Source organism: Dicentrarchus labrax, unplaced genomic scaffold (genome assembly GCF_905237075.1).
Source record: "Dicentrarchus labrax unplaced genomic scaffold, dlabrax2021, whole genome shotgun sequence".
In the NCBI taxonomy this organism is placed as follows: domain Eukaryota; kingdom Metazoa; phylum Chordata; class Actinopteri; family Moronidae; genus Dicentrarchus; species Dicentrarchus labrax.
The window spans coordinates 22,510,328-22,536,563 of NW_026136715.1; the positions used below are offsets into that span (position 1 = coordinate 22,510,328).

Sequence of the window (26,236 nt, forward strand, 5' to 3'; positions counted from 1 at the left end):
ATCATAATTAAATGCAGAGAAAAAAGACCTAGATTCTATTCAGTGTAGCTGATACAGTTTGCCTGGGGTCATTCCTGTGTTCCCAGGGGTCTATGTTCCCCAGCTCTAGGGTTAGGGGTAGGATTAGGGGGTTAGGCAACTTAGAAGCCTGGGAACATGTAACACTTTTCCATACACATGTGCTGGCTTGGCTTGACTCGCGCATCAGCCCACTGCGGCAGGGACAAAGATACACTCCCGATTGGCTCATACCTGTGGGATGAAAAGTGGAACTGTAGTTTCTTTCTTTCAATGAATGGAAACTGGCAGAAGATGCTGATGAGAAGTTGGAGGTGCAACTGCAACATTCCTGCATGCAAAACATCTGTTAATTATTTCTACTATGGCTAAAAGGTCTCTTTCACAGCAGACATTTGGACTCATCACAGGTAGGAAAAGAACAGGTGTTACTAATTTCATCATTAAATTGAATTATTAAAGATGTTCAGTTTAAGTGTCAAGCATGCACAACATCCTGGAACTGACATAATGATACGCACCTAATGTTAATAATTACATTATTAATACATTATTATTTTTCACTATTACGTGTCAAAATGTTGAAATGTGAAAAATGCCTGTTGATTACCAATAGTTTACCATAGGCATCAGTCCTAATGATCAGACTAAAAAAGGGACGCTCAAACACAACTTTACCTAGAAGCTGCAAAAAATCTAATACTTTAATCTATCAACACTATTTGAATACAGTGATACATGTTAATGCCAGACTCACACTGTGGTGCAGCAGATTGCTCACTATGGGATGGGATGTTGCCAGTTAACCATTTGCACCATTTGGTTTGTTACGGTCATGGGGCTAGAATGAAAACTGATTAGACTGTGATAAGAACCATATGTTTTGATAATATTAATGAAATTAAAGTCACGGAACATCCCTGGGAATCCCCTGAACTGAGACACAATAAACACGTCTTCTCAGTCATTGGTCTTTCTAAATAATATAAGAATTTTTTTTTTTAGTTTCATGGGCCAGGACTAGCCATGAGGAAGACAGTGGCGTACACAAGGGGTGAATGTCTAGGGTGCAAAAGTACCCCAAGACCATCACCCACCCATCCAGCCCTTCTACAACTGGCAGCAGTGCAAACTGAATCAACTAGGCTATACTTTGTCTGATCATGTCACTATTCTTGCTGGACAGAAATGCTTCCAAGTCCCAGTGGAGGAGACACAACTTGAAATTCTTACAAAACTCTAAACATGCCAGTTGCAGTTCAGACTGATTTCCCCTGCTAAGGCTATATTTGAAGAGTTAAAAAGGAAAATTCAATGCAGCTGCACTTCTATTTATTTGACAATGTTTTATGTGATATAATAAGATGGGGTTTTTTTTGTCCTGAAGTGTTTGGAGTTGACAAGATGGGTCACAGAAGTGTTTTCTACCCGGCCAGGAAAGTGCCTGTGCATGCCACAGTGGAATAAAAAGACGACTAAACTACTTTTTCCCCTCAACAGCATTACATAAACCTCAGAAAATCATGTTCAAAATAAGCCATCTGATTCTGCTTTAACTGAGCTCTGGTGTTTGCAACAAGTGGGTTGATGGACAGAGCGCGTTTGGTTTTCATTAGATTGTCTCGACACTGACCCCCTGCCCCATCTACAGTAATATGAAACCAGCCCTCTGGCAGTCGCACTGTACGGAAGAGAGCCGAGCAGAGCTGATGCAGTCTGCACTGCTTTCACTACCCGGTCCGCAGGCTGGACTGCGCTACCGCACACAGCACCAGAAGCTCCCCGAGTACTGACACGCATGACCGAAACGCGCAATGGCCAAGAAGTAGTGTTCACGGGCATAGATGGTAAACCTGTGTAGTGTTCGCAGAGGGATTATTTGTGGAGTTTTTCTTTTCCTGGAGGTGTTACACACAGCCATGGTGTGCTGTCAGACTCCCAGAAGTTTACGCAGGGGCGACTGGAGCTTCGCTGCTCTGCTGGCTGCTGCGCTGCTCACTCTTCTGTTCGCAGGGATGCAACAAACCACAGCGTTTCCCTCCTGGAGGTTAGAGGTATGCTGTGACCACTTTGTGACATGTAAGAGCTGCCACTGCAAGTCCAATATATTGCCTGCTTTGTTATTGTTAAGTTATATAAGTAAGTTGCTGTTTCCATGATCTTTGCAAAAACATAACACCAAACTGCATTCAAAATTCTGTGACTTAATATTTACCCTGTGTTTCTGTGAAGCTACAGTCTAGACATGCTAGGGCTTGAAATTTTTTTTAATAATCAGAAGCCACTTTTCCATTCGGCTATACATTATTGTATCCCACGAGGCAGCACTCATTTCAAACAGTTACTTACTTTTGTAAGTTAATGCTTCACCTCTTATGTACTGCCTTCCAGGTTAAAAATATATAAAGTGATACTTGGTGGACTCCTTTTACCCTGGATTCATCACAAGAACATAAAGATTAATGATCTGTCTGATCAAGCTGTGTACATCTGACAGTCCGTAAAATAAATAATTTAATTCTAACATTTTTTGAATGAAGTATGGTCTCTAAAGTATGAGTCCCAACTTTGAAAGAGAAGGGTGCCTCTGTCCATGCAATTTTCAATAATTTGACCGGTTTCTTCATTAGTTCCTCATTTGAAATCACTGAGTTATAGCTTACCCATGGCAATACGCCTCATATTCAATTAATATTCGGTTAAGCTGGAGTTAGGGGATAATTAGGTTAGGCTATGGAATGGGTCCCTGTACGGTAATATATTCAGTGAATTGGATAAATGTGTTCCTCCACATGACTTCTATCGCTGCCACCCACCCACTGTGATACAGAGCCTGATGGATAGCCTCATGTCATTTCCTTTTGCCACACACTCTCATTATGTGTCAATCATGAAGACTGCTGTTTAGGATTGCATATCTGCCTTAGATAGGCTTCTTGTAGGCTACCAGGATAAATTACAGCACAAGTAAAATACACATGAGAGCATAAATGTATCAGTCAGTGAGTAAAGTAAGACCAGTAAGTGCAGAAGAGGATTGTGTGTGTATTCTTTTATGCATACTGAAAATAATGCGCATTTGATGATTCAATATTTAGAGATAATCAGAATATGCAAATTCACATTAACACTATTTTCTATGAATGGTTGTCGATGTATACTGTATATTCAGAATGTTTTACCTAATTCTCAGATGCAGTTTGTCAAATAACGCTGCATGCTGAGTAAAAGTTCAGTTTGACAGTGTATGTACTGAATTATAAACAGAAAATAGCCATTGTCGAATTGGACCTCCAATCTTCCCAAAACTAAGGATGAAAATCATAATCTCTGTCTTCTTGTCTCTGCGACTGAGGTTAAACTCTTCCAGACTCACTCCAGGATCTTCTGGGATTTGTCCTCAGATGTTTTGCCCTCAGAGTCAGTGCTCACCACTGGCTTCAAGGTTTAGTCTAGCATGCTTGTTTCAGCCCTCATGGTTTATGGTTCATCTTTATTTGTGCCAAAGTGTGAGATTAGATTTGCAGTGAATATAACAAGACCCGACACAGAAAGAACTGTGCTGGCCTTACTACATTAAACACCTCATAAATCACTGAACACAAGACTCCAGTGTGTTAGCTGAGGTCAGGAAAGCAACTGTTGTATAAAACATGACCAGTACATATAATACAATACAGAAACATTATATTTAGTATCAGAGCAAGAGATGTCATCAAGTTCATTCAAGAGAGCAGTGTGGGACAGTCTGCCAGACTGCCTGCCCCTGTTTCACTATTTTGGTAAGGAAATGAAGGAAGTACTGGATCTATTTGTCTTGACTGGGCGAAGCAGAAACAGGAACCGGAGGATAGGGTGTAGAATACAAAGTGAAGGGAGTGGCTTTGATATTTGCTCTCCATCTTCAGTATTTTTCCCCAGTATGAGACTGCTGGAGCATAGGTTCCACAGGTCAGCCAGTTGTAGTTCAAATAAAGTCAGGTTTTCCTTGCTAAAGCTATATTTGAATTATGTGTTCTGAAGAAGTAAAATTATCATATTCACAAGAAAAAAGCGAAATATTTAGGAAAAGTCAGCTCAAATGGGTATAACAGTGAACAGGGGTGCTTCCAAAGGGGGGCACTGGCCAACCCTGAAATCTGATTGGCCACCACAAGTGCCACCCCATTATCCTTACCTTTTCCACTTCGCACTGGCTTTCAGAGCCAGTGTCAGGCTCCATTTTAAAGTGAAGATTCTGGTATCATATGAAATTAGATGATCTAACGCATCCATTGGTACCAACCATGCTTTGTATGTTGGGAAGTGGGCTAAATAACACTCAAAATCTAGACTAAATTATGGTGATGGGAAAAACTGCCATGGCCATTTTCAAAGGGATCCCTTGACCTCTGACCTCAAGATATCTGAATGAAAATGGGTGCTATGGGTACCCACAAGTCTCCCCTTTGCAGACATGCACACTTTATGCTAATCCCATGTAGTTTTTTGCAGGTGGTATAAATGTGTTATTTTCACCTAGTGTATTTGCATACTGGGGTCCATAAACAGTGTTGAAATTGCATAAATTGGTAATGACTGGAAAGCTGAGACACATACTTTATGCCACCCCTGCATAAGTCCGTGCCCCACTTTTGCCCCCCCAGGTCAAAAAATTCTGGAAACGCCCCTGACAGTAAATACTTTGTCAGTCTCTCCTCAAAGGAATTCAGTGTTGCACCCTGGTTTTTCACTCAGAAGGTTGTGTGAGAAATGGAGACAAAAAAGCTTAAGACAGAAGTTTAAACCCTGCCTACATTCATACCATCATAACGTAGGCTATTTCTAGAGTAGCTGCAATATCTGCGTAAACTGGGCGCGCTTGTAGGATCTTCTGTTTCGGAAAGTTACAAAACCTGTAGCACCCACAATTTCTCCATTAGAAAGAGAGCTGGCGACCCATGTACCGAGGCTGAGTCCGTGCTGCAGCGGCCCAGGATTCAAATCCGACCTGCGACCCTTTGCTGCGTATCATCCCCTCTCTCTGCCCCCCTTTACAGCCTATCTTCAGCTGTCACTATCATAAAGGCAATAAAAAACCCCAAAAATACTTAAAAAAAGAAAAGAAAATGGTGTTGGAAGTTTAGCTGTTGGATGATCTCCTAATGGCTGAACCCTACTGCCTCCATCCTCCCCAGTCTCTCTCTGAGAACTCTGTCCTTTGGGAGTCTGCGCTGTCTCAACATGATGAATCATACAAATAGTGCACGTATTCGGACAGTCTCTCCTAGAAGGTATTGATGGTGTTCAGTTGTATACCGACAAGGTCAAAATTTGCGTACTTTCTTACTCCTACACACCTGGTTGATTGCTGTGGAAAGGATTGTCTGTTTCGGTAGAAGAATGCTGTTAGACAAGCAGACAAGAACTTAGTTCGAAGCATATTACGGCCTTTACACTTCTCACGGCAACTTGTATGTTGTTGACAGTCTCTCTTCATCCCCTCACATTTTACACCCGATGTATTAATTTATACGCTCGTCAGTCTCCAAGCTTATAGGTTAAAATAGGTAGAGTGGGCCTGTGTAAAGAATAAAGATTCAGGGTAGAGATTCAGTTTTAATCCTCCTTAAACTTATCAGCTGGAATAGGAAGCCTTCCTGCTCTCAAGCAGAGTGGGCTCCTCGAGTTAGAATCACGGCCCGACTTCAAGTGTTGGAAAGTGGATTTATCACTTGAACCCATCTCCATAAAAAGTTATAGATTTTATCAACTGGGCGATCACTATTATGGGATATCACAGCCAAGGAAAACCACAACTTAACTTCAGTCACAGATATATTTATGAAAGCACTAAAATGCATCACACCCATAGACAGCCGTTCAAAGCTATAAAAAAAATAGTGTGGAGTCCATGTGTGATCACTTGGAGTCAATGTTGCCCTAAAGAGACTCAGACACAATCTATCTGTGAAAAGGATCATACTTATGTTTGGAAAGCACTTTTACTGCTGACCACTTCCAGTTTCCATGAGATGGAATGGCCTTGTATGAAAATCAGATGCAAGGCACAGAAATAACAGCAACTGAGCGCAGTTGTAACTGTCAAGATAACAATTTAATGCCTGCAGATTCAAAAGTCAAACCCTTTCCGAGTCTCTAATGTGCACTGAGCGAATAATTTATCGTATTGAATTCTTTTGGAAGCCCAATCCATGACTTTAGATCAGAACCCAATAATAGTTTTAGACGCCTTAAGGTTCAGTTCCTGACTTCACCTCAGTGCGAGGTGATTAATTAAAGGTTTTTCTTTGTCCAAGGAAGAACCTTACACCAATGTGCTGCTCATTGGGATCCGCAAAGAGGCCCGGTCACAAGTTCTACACCTCTCCAGGAACAAGCGCTACACCCTCACCCCGGAGCAGCTCAAGTGGGACAAGTTCAGGCTAACATACAAGTATTCATTTACAATTCTTCCTCTAAGTCAAGAGCAGTTGTATAAAATGGAAAAAGGGAAAAAATTAATCTTTGATAAAACATGGGAGGGAGTTAGACTGATGTTGGTTTTGGCAGGAAAACATTGCCACGTTAAAGATCTTGAAAGATCTCAGACTGTTATTGGTGTGGTTTAGCTGCATCTTAGTGGGATCATTTACCCTAAATTGACAGTATTTTTCAACTCATGTCAGTCAAGATGTCCACTTAAGGTTGTAGGACCAACAAAGGTTCAAAGTGCATCATCCATCAGGGATTGCCTTACAGAACTCTCTGCTTGCATTTGTCAGAGAGGAAAATTAAGTAGTATTTGGAGGACTTTCACACACATGCTGCAATTGCTTAGCTACAACACATTTGGATTGTGCTGCACTAACTGTTTGGAGAAGATCCAGTGATACTTTATTCTTTCTGGAGCTGTAACAAAAAAAGATCCCATAAAAGAAGATTGGATTGAACTACAGAGGTTCAATCACTGGATTTTGGTGAGCCAGCAAACTTAAGTGGACAGTAGACAAAAAGATTGTGAGCCAAATTTCAGTCGTTCCCAAATTCATACAATATCTTCATCTCTTTCATATTGACAGTGGAGGTTACCAACTGATCAATAGGATCCCTATTAGAAGAACTCTATCTGAGATATAAGAGAATTTCAAGTCTCAGTAATGGAGCTGTACTTGCAGTGCTTGTGGGAATTCTGGTCTGTCTAAACAGTAGCCATTGTGTTTTGGCAGATTCCTCTGCTGTAGAGGAATGTGTGCAGAGACCAGTATTAACTATATAATGCTGTTGTTTTCTGAGCAGGTTGCTCTCCTTCCCTACAAACCTGATAAATGCCAGTGACACGCGTCGAGGCATTGCCAGGGCTTTTGGCATGTGGAGCGACGTCTCGCCGTTCAGCTTCAGAGAGGTGCCAGCTGACCAAGAGGCAGACATTAAAATCGGTGGGTACTCCGCATGTGGCTGTATCAGTCCCCTACAGATGTTCCTTGGCCCCGAGCTCCAGACTTCTACTTTGTCGTCACTTTTTCTCTCTCCATGCTGTCATCACTGAAATGTTTTCACCTCCAAACTTATTAAATCACACTACCGCAACTATATTACCAAGCTTATATTCCGCATGATTCATTATTCTAAATGAAAAAAATAAATGCTTAACAACTTCCATACATGTCAGCCCATGGTGAAGCAGTCTAAATTATGCTTTATCTGTCCCTTTGGGTGCAAACTCAAGGGTCCTGCATAAATTCTCAGTAACAGTGAGAGAAATGGTTGTCATCCTGCTGGGTGAAGGCTGAAGAAAAACCTCTGTCTTTAGCAATCCATCATCCCCCTGCTGTAGTCTACACAGAGCAGAAATATTGGAGTGAGGGTTTCCCTCCTCGGCTCTGAGGTATGTGTCTCTCTCTCTGTCTTGGCAGGCTTCTACCCCGTCAACCACACAGACTGTCTGCAGTCCTACTTGCACCATTGTTTCGACGGCATCACAGGAGAATTGGCTCACGCATTCTTCCCGCCAACTGGCGAGATCCACTTCGACGACCACGAATACTGGATTCTGGGAAACATGCGCTTTAGCTGGAAGAAAGGTATGCGTCTTTATCATGTTTCTTGAAATGGCTAATATTTAACCCATAAAGTGATGGATGCAGGAGACACTGAACTGGACAGCTCGTGGGGCGCACGGCAACTGAAAGAGAAAATAACCAGCAGTATCTATGTTGCAGGGGTTTGGCTGACTGATCTTGTCCATGTGGCAACTCATGAAATTGGCCACGTCCTGGGACTCATGCACTCTTTGGACCCGAAAGCTATAATGCACCTGAATGCGACTCTGACAGGGCGCAAGCTAATCACACAGGATGAGGTGTGGGGTTTGCACCGTCTCTACGGTATGTTCACAATCCTTTCTGACTCTATTGGAACGCAAATGGGAAAGTTCTTCTTTTGGGCTTTGACAGCACTGATAATGTTGTCTGTCATTCCGGAAACAGGATATCTAGTAGCAGTAAGTGGCAGGCAAATGGACTTGTTTGGTCTTGTGGTGGTTGCTAACCTCAGAGTCGGGACCCCATTAGGGGTTGCCAAAGCTTTATGGGAGGTTACGAGGCCTTCTTGATATTAATTGATAATTAATATTAATGATATTAAGTATACAAAAATATACACAGTAAACCTATATCTCAGCATTTTGTTCACTTCAGTGAAGAAACGTTAAAGTGAAATAATTTATCTAATAGATCAACGGTCAATGGGTTGTCAGTTTACTAAAGAACAGAAAAGGGATCCCTTAAAGAAAAAGGTTGGGAACCACTGATCTTGAAGACATTTTGCAACTCATCCAGATGGTGAACCGCCCAAGCCTCCTGATTGAATGGAAAATATCCTCAAGACCTAAACAGTAAATCCAGTCCTCATGCTGGGATCAGACTACATGATGGGTCTGATGATTTTATCCCAGATGGTCTGTCATAGTGGAAGACAACTGAAGCATCTGAGAAGGTTCACGACAAAAAGACCCTGCACCAAACCTTTTTTTGCCCAGTTTGACAACTCCGACAACAGGACCCATTACGTAGACATTAAACATGCCAAAGGCAAAACAGGAAGGATCTGTGAAGCTCATCCCTGGCACCACCTTACAGATCAACTGCACGTCATGATGGCCATGAAAGACAGCAAGATATGATTGCTCTGGGTCCAACCTGTAGTCTGCCATGCAGAGGAGGCAAAAGTACACACATTCTTTACTCAAGTAGAAGAACAGATACTGATACAAAAAAGAAAAGTAGAAGTTCTGATTCAAAAACTACTCAAGTGAAAGTGAAACGTACAGGTTCGGAACACAAATAGGGCTGCACAATTAATGTTATCAAAATCGCAATATGGCCAAGTGCAGACGTCAAACCACTGAAGCTGCAGTTTTTTTTTAATAAAGGTAAAGTGTGTGACAAAATAGGATTATAATGATGTACTGTGGTGCTGCAGAGATGCCCTGGCCTACAAATCTTGTTCTCCAGATTTAAGAAAACATGTTTGTTTGATAGAGACCCCCAAACATTTCACATCATCGTGATTTTAACAGTTTTTTCAATGAAAATTAAATGTGTGACACAAAAATGATCAGCACCACACTAATTGTGAATCATATCGCAATTGCAATATCTAGCAAAAAAAAAAGGCAATATTATGTATTTACTGTATCGTGCAGCCCTATACCCAAAGTAAAACAGTAAAAAGTACTCTCCTGGCTTCTCTGAAGGACATTTCTACTGACTGTTTCTGTGCAAAGCTGACAGAAACTTCAAACAGGGTTGAGTCTCTGTTACGTCTGTCATGCGTGATATGCACCTGTCTTAATGTTGAGAAGCAGTGATGCATACAGAATAATAATCAATAATTTCCCTTAAACACATTAAAACAAAAACAAATACAATGTCTGGCTTATCATTATTATTATTATATTTGTATAATAATTTAAGTGGTTAAAGTAAAAGGTTGTCAGAAAAATAAATTCTCAAGTAACTGAAAAAACTAGTTAGGTGTGTACGTGTGTGTGATTTATTGGTACTGTCACCTCCTACCTCTGCTGCCATGACCATTGGCCAAGAATTCAAGAAATTAAGTGAAGGCTTAATCTGACACAGTGACAAACTTGAAAGGCGAAACTATTGTTATGATCCCGGCATTGGAATCTAGATACAAAACCTTTGACCCATTTTTGGTCACAGTCGACCAGAATGTAGACCACAGTGTTGGTCTGATGCTGAAAGCCAACGTGGCATTAATTAATATTGTATAAACTATTCATGAGTCATCATTAGCGTGTATTATGGTGAGTCATTTTCATTGGAACAAAAAGCAGATCTGGGATCCAAATTCTTTTGCTGCTGACTGAGAGCTGTTGTCTGATCCTCCTCTTACTCCTACTCACTCAATCTCCCTTTCTCCTCCAGGATGTTTGGACCGGTTCTTTATCTGTCCGGCCTGGGCTCGGAAAGGCTATTGCGACAGCAAGCGCAAGCTGATGCAGAAGCACTGCCCCTCCAGCTGTGATTTCTGTTACGGTAAGACACAGCAGCAGAAAGCACGAGCAGTCCAAGGGAGAAAAAAAAAAAGTTTTCTCTCAATTGAGCAGCGCAAGGAGCTGCTGTGAACCGTTTGCCAATGGAGCAACGGGAGCCAACAGGTCCAGCCATGCAGAGCTGCGATGGGGGTTTTCAAGAATCTGACTTGAAGAGAGATTACACTTGCCACTGGAGGAGTTTGTGTTTGGATCTGGAGAATACCAGTGTCCCCAGGGAGGCAATGCGTGCTTTAGCCTAGAACTCAATCAGAGCGGGTCCAGGTACCTGTTGATTGCCGTCTCCAGCAAGTATTGATAACACATCAGCAATCTGACAATCTAAGCCTCTTTAGGTTTACTGTGAGACGCACTGGTGCTGATGTCTCCTGTTGCACAACAGGAAATGGCTCCTCTTAACCATCACAGCCCATAGATTGTTGTGGCTGTCTGAGATTTTTGTCAGCAACAGGGGACAGTGTGGAGAGAGGCAAGAGGATACGATTCCTGGCTCGCAGTAATCTGTTCCTCATTGTTGATTGGGAGACGTTGTACGGCTGTGGAAAATTCCTGAGTGACTCCAAACCACTGGAATTTCAGACTGTGGCTTGAGGGTTAGAGACACACAAGGTCAATTTGGATTTTTGCGGCATTAACGAGAGCGACTGTTTTTTAAGCAGACTTTGAGTTGATCACAAGGCGGCCTGTTGTGTTTGTCAGAAACCAGATGGGAGATATTATATTGATAAGACAGCCGTGGCGCTGGCAGGTCAGGAGTTATGAAAAGCGTATTAAGTGTCTGACGTGATAAGGTTTGTATCAAAAATATTGACAGTAATCAGTGTTTGAGTGAGGTAAAGTTGTGACGTCTCCAGACTGTGAAATCCACCGAGGTATAGGATTATCTCTCCTTTTTCTAATTGTTCTCAGATGATTGTTGCACGGTCAGGATCACTGCAAGCTCATTAACGCTCTGATGCCTGTGTCTCCCCCCTCAACCCTCTTCAGAATTCCCTTTCCCCACTGTGGCTCCCACCCCGACACCCCTGAGGACCAAACACAAGCTGGTCGTCGAGGGGAAGAAGCTCACTTTTCGCTGCGGGAAGAAAATAGCATCGAAGAAAGGCAAAGTATAGTGAGTATCTGCCGCCTGACCTGAGCGATGCTGTGGCATGAGTTCGCCGAGCACAGCCTAATGTGCCACTTCTGTTTCAGCTGGTACAAGGATGGGGAGCTGCTGGAGTTCTCGCACCCAAACTACGTCTCCTTGAAAGATGACCACATTACTATAGTGGCCAACGCCATCAACGAAGGCACATACACCTGCATTGTGAAGAAAAAGGACAAAGTTCTCACAAATTACTCGTGGAGAGTACGTGTGCGCTTCTGAAGGCCACGCCAGCGCCAGCGCCAGCTCCTCCGCACACTTTTCAGGACGCATTCACACACGGTCACAAGGAGACCTCATTCACTAGGGCACATATTTCTGATTTTTAAATACTGTCTTTCCTGTATCTCCCACATACAACTGTCTATCGTTGTCATTGTGTTAAGGCGTTTCATCAATATGTGCAAATAATAAATGTTCCGTGACAAGTTGAATTTTAGTGAAAATACTACCTGACTGTGAAAAGCTGTTCATGACAGATGTTGCGGTTTTCATTTTATTTGGTGATGAAAGATCCTTGCAGCCCTTGCAGTCAGCTGTTTGAGACAATAACGTCTGCTCTGGATTCATCAGGCCTGGATTTCTTCAAAGCTTTTGCTGCTGAGGCAGTGATGAGGTCCAAGGCCACCCAGGGGTTCTTGGGGCGTCTCCATTAAAACGGGAACTAATTAGATATCACTGTGGCTTAATTGAAAATATATTAGGCAAGTTGGAGAAGGTATAGGAGTAACTTCTCATATACACTGAACACAAAATCTCCCACTATAGGTCCCCGGGGAGTGTGTCATCCAAAAGATATCCATGTCCATAATGTGTTCCGTTCTACAGGCTTGAAAAAGTTACAGAAGCCCTTGCTTAGATGCATGCCATTTGAATAATTTACGCACTGACCAAAGTAAGCTACGAAAGCCAGAATAAGCAATGTTGTCTACAGCCTTTGGAACTATTTGGACGTAAAACCGCATATGGAACACCTCAGACGTCTAGCTTACTTTACTAGCCTCACAGTGAAGCCAGCAGTCTGCCTCCAGAGACTGAGCAGTCAGTTCCACTAGCAGCTCTCCTTCCAAGCTTATTCAACACATCAGGTGTAATAATCTGCAGAAGGGCTCCAGTGGGGGCAGGGGATAGATAAAACTGATTAATGAACATTTCCATTTGGTGCCGGCTCTAGACGTCCCAAGACGAAGGGATTTTTCTGCGCCTGTTCCAGTGAAAGCAGCAAGTGGTCTTTGCAGGGAATGAAACTGTACTGTTTATTTTTCTTCGGCTCAAAATCAAAGAATTTATTGGTTTAATTCTGAAGTCGTAGAGCCATTTAAAAACAAAAGCAGAGAGAAGTCTGGGCCCCTTTTCTCCTGAAAGAACAAAGTACTGAGACAAAGTGTGCAGTGCAAAGAATGACATCACTTTTGGACAGCGACTACCAAGTTGGGTTCAAGGCTGGATTTTTTTTTTTTTTTTTTTAGGCTCAACTTCCCTTCATTTTTTTTCCTCCTCTGGCAGCGTGCGGTTGTGTTTGAATAACTTGGACCGAGTTTATAAATATAGGGAAAACGGCAGACAAAACAAAGTTTCAAACTTTATTTCTAGCAAAAACATTGTCCCCCTGTCATCAAGTGACCCAACAGTACTGAGTAAATTTCTAACATAATGCTGGATGGAAAACACAGCCAATGCTGCATCATTATACAGTAGCTCAGGCAGCCAGGAAATACCAACCATTTACTAAATCTGGTTCTCTCTCATGAAGTATAAAAGGGAAAATAAAACAAAAGTCAAACATGAGAGCTAAACTTCTAACAGATGTATGGTTGTGTCTCCTCTTTAAGAGCTAAAATGACCACATTTAAAATGGCGAAATGGCTCGAAAATACAGAAAAGAAGCCGACAAGTGAAGGGAAAACACTGGAAATTCAACATGTTTGAGCCACCAGTCTTTGCTGTGAGACAGTCCTGACTATTTAGTAACAGTTGCAATGACCAGGCATTGATTGGGTTTACAGTTGTAAACCAGTGACACTGTCCAGTTCCAAAACAACAACCAGTCCGAGAACTCCCCCACACCCTCTTTCTCAGCGAGACCGCCAGGGGTCCTGCAGTTTTTGGGCTCAGAATTTGAGGCTGAAACCTGGACCGACGGCAGATGCTCCCTGGTTGCTTGTTGTCAGGTGGAAGCCTGTGTCTCTCAGGTCGTCATCACCCTAGAGAGATTATGGAGACAAAGTTAGCTCATGGTTAACGCCTAGTTGGTTTCATCACTGCTTTGTTATCAAGCGGTTTCATTTCTTACATATTTATAACAGAACTGATCAATACTACACTGGTTACTTTTGGGAAACCCTTAACATGGATGGATTGTAATGAGACATTTGACTGTATTCCACACAAGTATGCATGAACATGTTTATTAATATTATTAATAAAGTTATTATTTTCCTGGGTGTCAGTGGAGTTTTACTGTCCCAAGGTCTGCTTCACAAGCTTTTCCACCCTGATAAGAATAAAACTGGAGATAAACAACCAATACTGCTCGCATGAAATTGTCTATTTTGTTGGTAAGATGGCCAATATCAACACTAACTTTCATTGATAAATACTAACATCATCCTTATGCTTCTGGGTGGGTAGGACCACTGCTGAAAACATTAGGCACTAAAGGGTGCTCATCATGGAAAACACAAGGAGGAAATACCCGGACACAAAGCAGAAGCCTGTAGGTCTGTAATCTATTTAACACAGACAGCATTCGGAAAGCCTGGTAGCTGTATGTAATGGAGAAAGTGGAGCCTAATGTCCTTACCAGGTGACTGTAGCCCAGGCCTCCCTCGGGTGGACGAGGACTGGTGCCTCTCTTCACCCTCTGCTGCTCACTCTTGGCCGGCCAGGTGGGGAACATGGACGGGTCGATGGGCAACGGCGTCTCGCGGAAGTACTCGTGCTTGAGCCCCTCGTCTGATAAGATCCTCTTACTGGGGCAGTAGGTGAGGAATCTGTAAAAATAGTCAACGATTGAGTTCATATGGAGAGGCCAATACGCCATTCAATAAAGAATGACAGCTAACCGGGCAGCTTGTGTTGTTGTGCTGACTTTGTCTTTGTGTGGAAACAAAGTGAGTCCTGGGTAAAAACTGTAAAACTTCACTAAGAGGTAAACCGGTTCCAGCCCACTGAGTGAAATAGTTCTGGTGTTTTGCTCAGTGATGGCCGTCTCCCCAGTTGGAAAACCAATCAGGGCTCTGTAGGTGGAATTAACCATGGAGGTGTCATCTTTCTGTACCACAGCCAGAAAAATAGTGACAAGAAAATGGCCCAAAATGGACGTAAGCTAGGATGAGATTGGCGCAGCTATGCAAGTTGTTGCAAGTTAGCAGCCAATACCACAAACTGCTTGTGTAATGGTTCTGTCTGATGTGCATCTATTGAGAAGTGCATTGGCAGAGGATGTGTAGGAATCCCCATTAGGCTGAGAAAGATCCAGTTTAAAAGTATAGGAGGCTTATCATTTTAAATATCAGCTGTACAAAACTGAACTACAGCGAGACAGAGAATCTGGACCCAATATGCAGCAGTGACATGAGGGGCCAGTGGGTTTGTGCAAGGAGTCCTAATTGTCTACGACAGGCTCAACACAGCATTATGGGGAGCTGCTCAATTGTGATAATTGGCTTTCACAATTGGAATCTTCCCCGCGTGAGCAGGCACAGTATAAATGATTAACACCCGCCTGAAAAGATTTGATTAAACAAACTGTCTCTGTTTTCATGTGGAAGGAATCCCTGAGAAGGGCTACTGACTGGGAATACACCGATACCAGCTGTATGACACATGGGGCCAATGCTGGCACCGAAAGGGACAATTGTCCATTTGGGTCCAAATCATTGTTTTTGTTTTGGAATTCAAAGAATGTACACCCTCCTCCTCAGGACAATCCGTGTATCATTCGTTCTTTTCATATTCAATTGAGATTCCAAAATCGGAAAATGAAAAAAAAACAAAACGTTTTTTTATTTCCTTATTACTTTATGAATCTGATACCAAAAAACAAATAACGGTTCATTTTTTGTACTTTCGATTTATTGCTCAGATCAAAAAAAGGAAATGAAATAACGGGCCACAGATCGATTTTGATTTTGATATTTAATTTTTTCGCTTTGTATGAACCGGAAGTTATTGTCTCGTTAGCTTGATTCACTTCTTCAGTTTAACTAACTGAATTTCAGAACATCGCTGGATACCCATCTGCTGCAGCATGGTAGAAATCTCTACATGTGTCTTGCCAGTTTCAAATAAGTCTTTAATTAAATCAGCATATGGTTCTAGTGCGGCGATACGAAATTACTCAAAAAATACAGAGCACAATCACTGCATGATTGAGTTTTTTCAGGCTTTGCGAAATTGCGGCAAACTTCCAAGTGCAACACACAAAGACGACAATAACTTCCGGTTCACACAAATCGGACAAATGAAATATCAAAATCAAAATCGATCCGTGGCCCATTATTTCATTTCCTATTTTTGATCTGAGCAATAAATCGAAAGGACAAAAAAGTAACCGTTATTTATTTTTTGGTATCAGATTCATAAACGAATAAGGAAATAAACCATTTTTTCATTTTCCGATTTTGGAATCTCAACTGAATATGAAAAGAACGAATGATACACAGATTCAGGACCCTCAGGAACCAAGAGCCCTGCTGGTTTTCATTCCGACCATACAGACCTGTTATACCTGGGACACAAGGTGATAGAAACTAATAACGGAGTATGATAGAAAAGCTGGGTCTTTTGGGATGGAAATCAAAATCTCTTATCTGCCTAGCCCCATTATTGCATCAGAAATGAAGTGCAACCTGAAACCCCTCCTCAGGTTGGATACCAAAGGCTCTGAACCTTTTCCTACACGGGGGTGTGATATTCCAAACAGCTCTGTGATATCTTCCAGCCAAACTACACCTCTAAAACCTCTACTACGCCGCTCTGTCTGAAGCTTTTCAAACAGCACTTCTCTATGTGTTGACCTCCTGCGGTCTGAATCTTTCCCTTGGTAAACGCCACATGAGTCTTGTGACAGCTGGAAGGTTTCAGCTGCACTGGACAGGCGCCAAACTTCCACTGGACCGTGATCCCTCCCAGCAGCACAGTGGACATGCTTTTACCATCCTCCGCAGCTGTGAGGAAAGCGAGCGGTATGGTTTTGTCATTTACAGGTGTAGGCAAAAGGCTTTGTGGGTGGGTAAAGATCTGAGAGGAGCTCGTCTCTGCTCTTTGCAGCTGCAAAACAATGCTGATCTTTGGAATGTGCAAGAAAGAATTATGAAACCATTACTCTGTGTGAAAATGATTTTCCATATTAAACGTGTGCTTTCTAAAACATTTTCCTGTAGTGTGGAGCATCAACATGGTGAGTGTGTGTGTGTGAAAGGGAACAAGGAGATGGAACGGGACTGCTGCTGAGGCATGTTGATGAATTACCAGTCCGCTACCGTTGTCATGTTTTAAGTCAGCTTGCCAGAATTGCACTGACTGAATAAAAAGAGCTGGAAAGAGTAACAGTATTTGACAGGGTAGCAATGCGTTCATCCAAGTAAGGCAATTTCCACTGTAGGAGTCATGCTGATTGTTACTGATATTAGTGGCCATGCATTCATATGGGCCTGTGTTCTATCAATAATAGATGGAAAATAAAACAATGCCTATATGGACATTTTTGAAATCTAATATTTTTGACCTTTGAGAAATCGCCAAATTTGTCAAACAAAGTTGAATAACAATACCATTAAAATAGATTATTTCAAGCTGACGTTTTTTCCTAATTTCTTGCAACAAGTAGCGAATAGTGTACTGAGCATTCCTTTATGGCTACAGTGGTCTGTCAAGAACACAGTTATCCATACATAATGCATGCAGCTACAGTCAGAAACCAGTTGCAATACCACAGCCAGGCTGACTGCAATGCAGTAAATATGCAGTGCAGCGTGTGTGAGGTGTAATGTTTGGAATAAGACAGCCTCCCACAATCCTACTTGTTCATGAGGTCGAAGCCCTGGTCTGAGAGCAGCGCTCCGAAGCGCTTTCGCAGGTTGTTGTAGGGATACTCTGTGAAAGTCATCTTCTTCACAGCGGGCAGCTCGTTGTACCCAGGCCAGATCTTCTCGCTGGGTGACCCCAGATCCTACAGACAACACACACACACACACACATAAGTCAGAAGACAGCATACTGTTAGTGCAAGGAGAAATGGATATGACATATTCCCATTTTGGCAAAATATTCCTCAACCACAGACTTACACCAGTCCTAAGTACATTTCAACAATTAAATATATCACTGGTAAAGACTGTAGGATGACTTGGGAGGCCTGAATGAATCAGCCACATGGTTGTCATGCTTTATGCGGATCATCTACTGAAAAGCATTCAACCAGTTATTAGGGTTTTTCCACAGGTCCGTGTCGGTCCACTGTGGTGTGGTTTGTGACTAGTACACCTTCAACACGACATCAAGGTAAACAACTTTACCTAGCTGTGGAAACACACTCAGACTGTGCAAGAGCGGCTCCATAGCTCACGGCCGTTAACAGCATGGCTTTGCACAGCTTGGCACAACCTCCTCCCCAGCTATGGAAAAACCCTATATGGTAAGCCTCTCAGTTTCATAATAACTTCATCAGCTGGGTTTATCTACCAACAGCTCCATCCTGTGGCGCACTTTAAAACTCCATGCTGACCTACTCTGACAGACGTCACACTCAAAAGATTTACTGGCTATAAACAGAAGAGTTCTATCCTTTATGGTGAGGATTTACTTCATGTTATAAGAGCAAATCAGTGCATTTACCTTGAAAATCTTGTTAATTTGGTCAATTTCAGATTTTCCAGGGAAAAGAGGTTTCTGGGTGAGGAGCTCGCCAAATATGCAGCCCACTGACCACATGTCCACAGCTGTGGAGTACTCCTGCGGAGAGAAGAACAAACAGAGTGGCAGTCCGCAGAAACATAGAGTAGACAGTCTGCTTGGCAAGTGAAGTGTGTCGTGTGTGAAAGTGGATGCGCTCTGATGGGCTGCTGGAGCGCTGCCGTCTGGCTGTGTAAATCATATACTGTAAAACTCAAATAAGTGCTTCAGTGGTATTTGGTATCTTATGAAGCCAATCCTTTGCAGATGTTGTCTCTTCTCTTAGAAAGATATCTTTGGGTAAACCAATCAGTCCAGTCCTCTATGAAAAGTACCTTAATATCTGTAGTTTCAAATATTGCACAGATATTTGGCATCTGCTTCCTGTTGAGTGTGAAGGTAGTGTGAACTTGAATTCTCACCTTGGCTCCAAGCAGCAGCTCTGGTGATCGGTACCACAGGGTCACCACTACCGGGGTATAGGGCTTCAGGGGGGAACCGTATTCCCGGGCCAAACCAAAGTCTCCAATCTACAGAGCAGGACAGTTAGCTCACATTAACACATTAAAAGAACAATTCCTCAGCTTTCACACGATTCCCCCAAAAGGTGTTAATTTGGATCATCCCCTGACCTTTCATAGGAGATCAACTAACTATATACTCTGGTGCAGCAGGGTACAGGAGAGTCATATTGGATTTTAAAAATCACAAGATGCTGTGTGATTCATATTTTCTATTGTCAGCTTGCATAAAATTCACACTGACAAATGTCTGTAAAAGTCTGGCTTATTTACAAATGGACTGTCTGGTGTACATTTTGCCAGACAATTCATGCTCCAATTGACTTTTAGTAATCATGTGTTGTTTGTTCAACTGTGCTGTATTGCTGCTAGCTTGGGAGAAACGTGTGCATCAAAGGGTTGAATAAAGGGAACCAGTTTCTGTCTTCTACCAAACTATAGATGAAAATATAATTTCCTTTATTTTAGGATTTTTTCTTTCCAATTTGGGGTAATATTTAATCAAGTCATAATTCCAGAGCTACAACTGGTGGAATACTAAATATCATATCTCCATAAATCTGTTTTTAGACACTTCTGCACCAGGTGAACTGAAAAAAATAGCAGTCAATGTTAAACCTACTTGATTCTCTTACCAAAATAATTATATTAAACTAAACTATCGTGGAATACAACTTTTACTTGCTCTGGACTGGCTGTGAGCTGCCCGCATGGACCCCAAGGTAAAAACAACCCCCTTTAGTTTGCCAAACTTTAGTTTGCAGGGCCAGAGTGAGAACAGTCCTAGCATACCTTGAGGATACCCTTGTGGCTCAGCAGCAGATTGGACGTCTTCAGATCACGATGGAGGATCCAGTTATCGTGGAGATGTCGGACACCTCGAAGCAGTTGAATCATCAGAGTCTTTACTTCACCTGAAGGACAAACGTTGACACAACGTCATTTTTGTTCCACTCAACTTTGTACACGCACAGAAATGGACCAGAGCTCCACAGTGTCCCTCCGTTACCTGGCAGGAAGGGCTGCTTCATGGTTTCCATCAGACTCTTCAGGTCATGTTCTACATAGTTCATTACAATGTAGATCTTGTCCATGTTACTTCCAACAACTATTTCCTAATAGAGAAGAAAAGGCGAGGGTTACATTTAGCTAGGATACATAAGTCAATAAAAATGTTCTTACTGGACTGTACTCACCCGTACTGTGACGATGTTTGGGTGCTGAGCTTTCAGGATTGTATTAATTTCTCTTAAAGAGGTGATAGGGAAGCCCTCCTTCTCCTTCTCCATCTTCAGTCTTTTCAAAGCCACAATTTCATCTGCAAATATGAAATTGTATTCACTATTTCATCTATAAACACATCTGAGAACCTCAAAAGCAAATGGATCTCTGTTTATTTTCATACCAGTCTTTTTGTCCTTGGCTCTATACACCACACCATAGGTTCCCTCCTCTATTCGGTTCAAGCACTGGAATTCCTCAACACTGCGACAACCCTGAAAAAGAACACAATAATTGCTATGTTGCTTACTTGCATCCGACAGCTAGACATATGTAAATATTTTTTGGCTTAGCTGGCTGAGCCTGTGTGGTATGTTGGTACCAACCTGTAAAGCAGGCAGATATTTCGGCAGCTCCTTCTTCAGCTCCACAGGTGAAATTGGGGGAGAGTCTGGGATGTAGTTCCCTTCGGGGGTGGGTGAGCGAGAATGAGTCTCAGATTTAGGCGTGGGGTCACCCTCACCTGCTTCATCCTCCTCCTCCTCGTCCTCTTCCTCCATGTCCTCGCCGCTCTCCTCGGAGTCGTGATCGAAACGGGACTCTGGCACTAGCAGACAATGGGTGAAGACAATTTAGGTCAGTGTTATTATGTTTATACCGCCATTTGTTGGATAACATATTTACTGTGTTAATTGAAATCGGATTCAGTTATCTCATAATAATGCAGCTTCATAGTGGCTTGACAAATAAGCATTTATGTATTTGCGTATAGGGAAAAAAATATATATATATAAATATATATAGTAATTTTTTGTTGTTGCCTACTGTTAGTCCCTCTATTACTGACATCAGGTCCGGTTGCATTTAGATCACATATTGTGCTTTTAAGAAGCCTAGCTAGTCCTGGCAAGGCATTTTATTACCCATCAAGAGAAGAAATATAACTAAATCTCTTCAGCAGACAGAGCCAAGCTTTTAAGGACCCAAATGTGATTAATGCACTCTCTACTGGCCATGCAACTCTTTCATCTAAAATGATTTCCAGATAAAAACTTGAACACTCAACACAAATAATTACAATTTAGTAAAACTGCACAACTTTTGAATCATGACAATAACTTTAATTTGTTAAGATAAATTGGAAACACAAGTACCTTCACAGACATCACACAAGTTCACCCACCTGCAGGTATGTGATTTCCATTTTCCCTCTCCTCTTCAAAGTCATCATCTGACTGTTCATCCTCACTCACGTCCTCTGAAAGGGAGGACGCCACTGTGTTAATCAAGCCTGTGGCGTTTGTGTTACTGGACTTCACAGTAGTGGAGCGGTCTTTAGCAGTCCTACCTGCACTCTGCTCCGGACCTTCCTGAGCCTGAAACAGACTCCTCCTCCCCTTCCTCCTCTTCACCCTCGCTCTGGCTGCTGGACTCCTCTTCATCATCGTCATCCTCTTCATCGTCGTCCGAACCCGATTCTGAAGCTAGATGAGGTAAATGAGAAAAGAGGCTTTTTTTTAAAAATAGGCTAAAGAAGTTCAGCTGCAATACTGAAACTGCCACGTCATCTCCCAGTTGCTGGTTCTCGTGGTAATGTGTTGGCAGCAGTACGTTCCTGCTGTGCTTCCCCTCTTGTAAAGTCCAAAGCAATATTGACTATCATAAGTTATTATCCTCATCCCATCTTCCTGTTTATTATCTTTACAGTAATAGATTAAGTGAACATCCCTAGTACTACTGTACACCTTTGCTGTACAATGGCCATGTCTGCTGGTCACCAAAACTGTCGTTTATATCATCGGTTACCTATGGAGGATTCTGCTGTGCTGGTCTTCCTTTCACTATCACTGATGTCCTGGAGGTCGGCGAGCAGGTCTTTTCCCTCTGGCTTCTCCTCCTTCGATGCTGCAGACAAAACACACTGTGAGCTATGCTGAAATGTACATGAGGATACAGTTAAGTATAAATACAATAATTTAAATTAAATTTTTAGAGACTGCAATGGTAAACGCACTTGCACTTTTGCGTGGTTCGCTGTGTTCAGATCTGTCCCGGGGAAGGCGGGTGGGACTTCGGCTGCGGTGACTTTGTTTTTGCTTGTCGTCATACTCATCAGGTAGCATCCGATGGTGAGACGGCACTGTGGACAAGAAAGCCTTAATAATTACTGCTGCAGATTTACGACTGATACTTATGATTGATAATAAGAGTCTGGATGCTTTGTACATTGTGCTTCAAGGCACTGTTGAACATTTTGAGAGTGAGAGGAGAAGATCAATATCAATTTTATGTCTCCATGTCAACTATGGAGCTGGAATCAGGACATATTTAACTTAGCTTAGCATAAAAAAAGAAGACCGTACGAAAAAGCTAGCCTGGCTCTACCCAAAGTGACAAAATAATAATAGCTGTCGTTCAGCAGGCATTTGGGTTCATTCACTGACCCTCTCGTCGAGAATCTCGCTCTTTGCGTCGCTCCTCAGCCCTCCTCTCTCGATCCTTCAACTCTCGTTGCTCTTTCTGTTGCTCGCGCAACTTTCGGTCCCGTTCACGCTGGCGCTCAAGCTGTTCCAGCCGGTCCCTGTGGTCCAAAAAAAACCCAGGAGAATCCAATCGAGGTCTGTCCAGACAACCAAAAGGCCATTCTTGTCATTGTTTGGTTATGTTAAGTTTGGGTTGTTAGAGCTTACTCAAACATACAGTTAGTTGCACGGTTGTTCTGTAATTTTCACAGATGTACTCAATGATTAACATAATCATATCACAATCCAAATCACATGGGTTTCTTGTTGGGTGTTCACTTGAGTCTGCATTGTTTACATGGGTTCTGATGCTTTGTACAGTAAATCAGATGTAAAAACCTACAGTACAGTAGCTATAGGTTTGAAAAAAGAAAAGACATTTAGATCAATTTCATGTTGCTCAAAGGCTTTAACATCCTGTCAAGAAAAGCACTGAGGAGACATACTGAATACTTAATAACTTAATACTAATGGGTGTTGTTTAATATCAAACTGAAACATACTGATTCAACTGAAGTGGTAGTTAAAAGAATAAATACTTCTATGCCTGAATAATGTAACCTAATCTAATATATGGCGCCTTTTACAGGGTCTGTGCCCACCTCTCTCTGCGTGAATGAGCTCTGGCCTGCTCCCTTCGTTTCTGCCTCTCCCAGTCTCGTCGGGCTTTGTCTTCTTCCCACTGTCTCTTCCTGCGTTCGCTCTCTCGCTCTTTTTCTTTGTCTTTGGGTCGTGCATGTTTCCCTGCTGTAAAAGTAAAAACCATGAGTGGAAGCAGATCTGAAACAACCCATTCCAAACATGTTGTATTCGGCTGTAAAACACGTTTGTGTTTATGTAATTAAGCAGCACTCCCACACCTCCTTCAGCAGAGTGACTGCGATGACGTCTTTTATCTTTTCTCTTCTCCTCCTTTCTGTGGTGAGATTTGTCTTTTCTTGCTATTTGCTGTGGAGGCTTGATTGCTAGCGATTCGTCTTCCTCTGCCCTGCATAATTGTAAATAAAACCATGTGAGACTCTAAAAAGCCAGCGACACTGTGTTGCATATAGTTATTAAACCATAATATACATAAACTATTACATGCATATTTACTTCCTCCATGAAAATACACTTTTCAGTCAACTTGACTTTGACTCATGTTTGTTTCCTACAATTCCACATACCTGTCCTCGGTTGAGTCATCCCGTGTGTACGGGGAATTACGAATTGTTATTTCCATCCTTTGGTCCCGTAGTTCTCCTTCCTCCGGAGTGTCTCGTTTGGCTTCCCGATCATCCGCCTGTGGAACAAGGCCCTGGGTGAACTGTGCAAGACAAGGGCAGAATATGTGGTTAAAACTAGGGACATCATTAAAATGTCCTCAGATAAGGAATTAAAAAATGTCAAGCTCTCTGTCTTGGTGCAAAAGCTTCTGAAACAGAATTTTAATGATGAAAATAACAAAAACATTTGTAGACATTACAATTATAACATACCACATTTAATTATTTATTTTTATACTTACTATGGTGAGTCTGAATATAAATGTTCTGCTATAAATAAAACTAAAAAAGATGATTCACACTATCAACATGTAGGTCTCATAGGGGTCTTACATTAGCTTTGGGATACTTTACATTTTTCTGGCGCTTGGGATCTGTTCTCTCTTCTAATTCTCTTCTGCGTTTCTTCTCTAGTAGGATTTCGTCAAGAGTTTTAACTTTCCAGGTCTCCTTTTCGTCCCCCATCAGCGTCCACTCTCCACCGCCTGCTCCACAACAAACACACAGAAACAAACACACAAAGTGTTTATTACATGTCATTTCTGTTCAGCTTCATTTGAATCATGAATTCGGTCAAGACTTATACAGAACTAAATTAACCAATACATTTATAATTGCAGGGCATTGTTTCTACTTATCATCTGTTGTACTTTCATATAAGTTGTAAAAATAAGACCACTGGTAAATGTTATTATTAGAACCTTACAGTTTGCCTCACTGTTAGTCTGCTTAACAAACTCTAGTTAACTTCCTCAGTAAATACAAGGAAAAAATAGCTGACTTTCCACTCACAATGTCAGATTTTATTTGATGATGTGAAATCTACACTAGAGTGACATAAGTATTTAACTTAACGATACGATGATATTCGCTCTCCGTACAGCATGGACCCGGTCCAGCAGACAGCTGAGACTTGGCCTACTGTAACAACCGGTAAACGCTTCTTATTCCCAATGTTAACGTGATATGTAACGTTATGGTACGGAACAACTGCAAACACTTTTACTGCAAACGTAGTCAGTGTCATATTTACGACAAGTGAATCCGCGTATACGAATAATTAAAAAATGCATGTGAGTAAAGTTATTCCTCTTTGAGTGAAGTTTGGCACAAAGCAGTTTAATATGAGGAGCATGACAACAATACAGCATGTAGCTAACAGGCCCGTTAGGAAGACGTTATTGACCTGCTAAAGTTATCTCTGTTTCTACATAAGCCAGTGTTTTAATTACAAGGCAGCCGCATACACCGGCATATTACACGAAATGGCAGATGAGATGATAATTACTCCGAACAGTAAACACGATGTGTGTTGTGACTCAAACGGTTGATGCTAGCGCATGCTAGTTTCAGCTAGCTAACGTTAGCTAGCTGAAACTAGCATGCGCGAATGTTGCTAAACAACTTCTGCAGCTAACTAAATGATCTTAAAGGAAGCAGTAAGTGCCGCTGAAAGGTGTACGAACTGACGAACCTATAACCGGGTTTGTATTTGTAGTTAAAAGCGTAGGTACAGTAAATAATGGCGTTAATAAGCGGGCAGGTGAAATGGTCACACAAACCTGAAATATGCGCAGCGGTATTTTTGGCACACCGGAAGTCTCAACGCGTTGGTAACGTCTGTAAAACTTCCTGTGTGAAACAATTACTTCCTCCACTATTTATAATATTATAATACACCTTATAATATGAACTAATGTAATATAGTAGTAGAGTATGTGTCTTTTGCATACATAAGAGAAGCGCAGACCTTTCTACACACTGTAATATGATGTCATAATAATTTCCTGTGCAAACTCCCTGATTAACTTCATTTTTGTTACGCAAGAGATTTAATATTAACGTGATCTAACACTAATCGCTGTGTGTTGTTCTTTTCCATATCAGTTCCATTCTGTGTTATCCTGTCAATAGTTCAGATTGCTGACGAAAGTTTTTTAATTGAATTAAATTTAGAGAAACTGGAAGAAACTAACTTAACCCTAGTCAGAGTGCTGAGTTCAGTTGGAACTGAGTCTAGCTGGTCTGGTTACTATGGAAACACAATTGCGCTGCAGGTTAGTTACAAGGTAATCAGACTTAAATGG

The 26,236-nt window shown here is 41.9% G+C and overlaps 2 protein-coding genes across 3 annotated transcripts; one reads left to right on the forward strand and one right to left on the reverse strand.

Annotated features, from left to right (window-relative positions):
• mmp23ba (matrix metallopeptidase 23ba) lies at window positions 1-14,250 on the forward strand. 2 transcript variants are annotated; one of them, XM_051424702.1, is made up of 8 exons: window positions 1-428; window positions 6,322-6,454; window positions 7,297-7,436; window positions 7,914-8,081; window positions 8,220-8,384; window positions 10,449-10,559; window positions 11,564-11,690; window positions 11,771-14,250. In XM_051424702.1, exons 1-8 carry the CDS (start codon window positions 383-385, stop codon window positions 11,943-11,945), a joined length of 1,065 nt encoding a protein of 354 aa, XP_051280662.1. In that variant the 5' UTR covers window positions 1-382; the 3' UTR covers window positions 11,946-14,250. The 2 variants fall into 2 exon arrangements, with proteins under 2 accessions (XP_051280662.1, XP_051280661.1); XM_051424701.1 differs by lacking the exon at window positions 1-428 and adding an exon at window positions 1,050-2,072 and having other exon boundaries at window positions 6,318-6,454.
• Window positions 13,293-24,634, reverse strand: cdk11b (cyclin-dependent kinase 11B). Its single transcript, XM_051424700.1, is given in 20 exon segments — window positions 13,293-13,927; window positions 14,527-14,716; window positions 17,750-17,898; window positions 18,564-18,680; window positions 19,043-19,150; window positions 19,934-20,055; window positions 20,151-20,256; window positions 20,338-20,459; window positions 20,547-20,637; window positions 20,749-20,969; window positions 21,546-21,620; window positions 21,711-21,733; window positions 21,735-21,846; window positions 22,169-22,267; window positions 22,377-22,502; window positions 22,807-22,943; window positions 23,487-23,631; window positions 23,745-23,872; window positions 24,051-24,190; window positions 24,483-24,634. Coding segments are annotated over 20 exon segments (2,436 nt in total). The 5' UTR covers window positions 24,615-24,634; the 3' UTR covers window positions 13,293-13,834.
• Window positions 24,635-26,236: the final 1,602 nt, after the last annotated feature.